This window comes from Triticum aestivum, chromosome 1B (genome assembly GCF_018294505.1).
Source record: "Triticum aestivum cultivar Chinese Spring chromosome 1B, IWGSC CS RefSeq v2.1, whole genome shotgun sequence".
Lineage (NCBI taxonomy): Eukaryota > Viridiplantae > Streptophyta > Magnoliopsida > Poales > Poaceae > Triticum > Triticum aestivum.
Window position 1 is genome coordinate 204930987 of NC_057795.1, and position 3593 is coordinate 204934579.

General features: G+C 47.4%; 1 protein-coding gene across 1 annotated transcript; it reads left to right on the plus strand.

The window, feature by feature from the left end:
* Positions 1-2137: 2137 nt before the first annotated feature.
* LOC123089483 (uncharacterized) lies at positions 2138-2953 on the plus strand. Its single transcript, XM_044511158.1, has one exon. The coding sequence runs from the start codon at positions 2185-2187 to the stop codon at positions 2713-2715; it is 531 nt and encodes a 176-aa protein (XP_044367093.1). The 5' UTR covers positions 2138-2184; the 3' UTR covers positions 2716-2953.
* The last annotated feature ends 640 nt before the right edge of the window (positions 2954-3593 follow it).

Genomic DNA, 3593 nt, shown 5'->3' on the forward strand with positions numbered 1-3593 from the left:
AGGTCTACTGATGAACACTGATACGTTGCTTGGGACAGTGGCGAATCTACCGGTGAAGTTTCGATAGGCTCGAGCCTACCCTGCAAAATCGCGAAATTGTTTTCTAGTAGTATGCATCGGCAGGCCCAGCCCAGAAAAAGCTGGCCAGCCAGCCCCCATGCGATCTACTCCTATCTAAGCGAATTTGGCAGCCGCGACAGCTCAAGTTTTTTTTTTTTTTTTTTAAGTTACAGCAGCCACACCCGCACGAGCAGAACAGACAGCAGCCGCAGCCCGCACAGCCGCACGCTCCCCTGCTCATTTCTCTCTGGACTCTGCCTAATTTCTTGCTTTCTTTTGATGCTGGTTCAGTGCGTGGGCTGCTCCGTTGTCAATATTTTTTTGCGAGATCCGTTGTCAAATATTGATAATTCATTTGCTGTAAGCTTTAGCTAGTTTAGTTCCAGTGAGTAGCGACTAGCTAGCTCTATTCTAATTAATTCACGAACTAATTTCTATCCTTGTTTCATTACTGTCTGTTTGACACATATTGTGTATTTAAATGGGAGTACCTAGAACTCATTTAGATGAGATATAATTTGGTCTCATTCACTTTAAAAACAAAAACATATATAACCCACGTCAGCACACACGCATCTTATAGCATCATATCCAATGGTTATAAAAGGTGAATGAGACCAAATTATATCTCATCTAGATGAGTTCTAGCAAAACTGTATTTAAATAGGTAAACCCATTTTTTCGAAATTTAATATTTTTCAAAAAAAATATATCCAGAAAAGTCCAATAGATACTACATGTTTTCAATTGTAATCAGAATTTTTGAGCTTATTTGGGCAATATGATTAGGAGATAATGTCTGTTATAGTGAACAGATTTAAAATTTGGTTTTAATTTAATCTTTTTTTACAAAAATCCAGAAACATTATAGTAAATAGTACATATTTCCAGTAGTAATCTGGGAAACTTTGAGCTTATTTGGATGAATGGATTTGGAGATAATGGTTATCTCGCAAAACAGTTTCAATTTTTTGTTCAAAATTTGATATTAAAATAGCCCGAAAAATTCTAGTAAATAACATGTTTTCAGTAGTGAACTGGGAAATTTTCAGTTTATTTGCACAAAATGATTAGAAGATAATCGATTTTTTCTCCAAAAAGAGCGGTCAATTTTCTCGGCTTAAACTTTGAGCCCACCCTTCATTTTCTTTCTAGATTCGCCACTGGCGGAGGTGTCACACGCACAGGAAAAGGGTTGGTGAATCACCCACGCCCTCACCCCCCAAGTGCCTCGTGGCAGCTTCTCCTTGTGTTAGGTTGTCGCGCACCACCGCAGACCATGCCATGCCTATCGCCAGGGCCGCCGTTGTAGACCTAGGAGTAGTCTTCGCGGGAAGGGGCCGTTGGTGGGACAATCCGCTAGCGCGCGTTGCCAGGATGCTTGTTTCTGGGAATGTGAGGCTTTCTTTTGGTAATCTTGGCCTTGACATTGTCAATGGTGTCAGAGGACTCCTCAATGATGATGGTCTTGCCAGTGAATGTCTTCGCAAAAACTCTACATCATGAGGTTAAGTCTCGATGAAGATCTGTATACCATCGCATTGTCGGGAGGCGGAGTGTGGTATGGACTCCTTCTGAATTTTGTAGTCAGCCAAGGCATGTCATCCTCAAGTTGCTTGTCAGCGCAGAGGTGCCAACCTCTTCCTTTGAGATAGATCTCTTATGTCTTAGATCTTGACAAAGATCTACATGTCACCTTAGAAGAAGCATGGGTGAGCATTTCTCTGGATTGGTTGACGCCATCCCGCTAAGCAAGACCACCATGGCCCAGACTCGATGTGTCCGTGGGACCCTTGTCTTCACGGGCCGACACAACCATGGGAGACCCTCATGCAACGGACGGCGTGGAAGACACTCTCGCTTGCAGAGACTGCCAGGAGACGGGTACTCCACCTAATGTCCACACCGTGTGACAAGCCCAATTGGTACGACGTCATCGAAAACCATGCGCACGTGTGACATTCTATCTCTTCCCGCAGAAAAAAAAAAGACATGTCCATCTCCACCAGAGATTGCTGCTCCCACGCTGCCCATTACATAGCAGTGGCGCCAGCACCACTGCGAGTCAAACGCAACCACAGCACAAGCACAAGGCCAAAAGGTGCATACACGAGCCGATAACAAATGGAGAAGGCGACACAGGAGTCTGAGCAGGAGGCATGGCAGGGTGCGGTGGAGGCCCTCCTCCCGTCCACGCCCGCCGCCGCGGCGTGGCCCCACCTTGCCAGCTTCTGCGCGCTGCACCGGTACCTCTCCGGCGTCGACGTTTGCAAGCGCGTGGCCGGGGAGGACGGCCACCCTGGATGCGTCCGCTACGTCGCCTCCCGCGCGGCGCCTGCACCGGGAGAGGAGGACCAGGACCAGCACGAGGCGGCGCCTGCCGCGATCGCGACATGGGCCCGCGAAGAGCTGCTCGAGCTGGATGACGCCGCGCGCCGGCTGAGCTACGCCGTAGTTGGCAGCAACATGGGGTTCGGCCGCTACGTCGCCACCATGATGGTTGTCGAGGAGGAGACAGAGGCGGCGGGTTGCAAGCTCGTGTGGGAGTTCGAGTGCGAGCCTGTGCAGGGCTGGAGCAGGGACGGGCTCGTCGGCTACCTCGAGACCACCGTCAAGGGCATGGCTGCGCGGATCGTGGAGGCCGCCGCCGATTAATGAGGAGGCGTCGCTGGCTCGCTGCAGCTTGAAGGGAAGGACTAGCGTAACAAAAGCTAATAAGTAATCCATGAGATGAAACAAAGATGGAAATGGATGTATTTGCTGTAGTCTGTTGCTTGCCGCTTGTTTTTTCTATTATGATTAGCGTCAGAGTAGCTGCTCGCTTCCCAGTTTGCAATGAATAAATGTAGTAGTACGTATGAGGTCTATACATGTCTGTCCATCTCTGTGTTTAGTGTTAGTACTTAGTAGTACAAAACTACAATTCCGATAAACATAGGCTGAGTGTGGAGTGTGGACTCGACGACGGCAAGTACCAACACTACGTCGTGTTCTGCTTCTACACGCGTGCGGCGTGCCTCTTTTTCCTCACATGTATGTTTGTCACTGCCTCACTGGACACTAGTGCTCGATTCTTTCAACTCTTTGTGTAAGGTCATGTTTCATCTCATGCGAGTAGTGTACGACTCTCTCTCTCTCTCTCTCTCTCTCTCTCTCTCTCTCTCTCTCTCTCTCTCTCTCTCTCTCTCTCTCTCAAACATTTCGTGGATGGGGAGTGGACCTTGAAAGCGAACCGATCTATTCCCTTGTCATGTGCCAGATGTGCATATGTTCCGCCAGGCCACTATCTATCCTTTGTAAGAATCCAAAACTTTCGAATCAAATGAAGTGCAGGTCCACAAAGGAGAAACGTTCAACAAGATCTGTTCCTCTACTTTCCTTAGCAACCATAGAAAACATTTGCTTTTTTTTTCTGGAGTTTAGCTTCTTGGTTGATTCCAATCGTAAGAAACACTCTGCTACTTTATGCGTGCAGAATGTTCATAATAGATTATTTCGAATTTCATATGCTAGTATTAAAACCTGAACTCCCT

What these genes read in the sequence shown, in the direction of transcription:
- LOC123089483 (XM_044511158.1), top strand. Translation starts at nt 2,185, where the DNA reads ATGGAGAAGGCGACACAGGAGTCTGAGCAGGAGGCATGGCAGGGTGCG.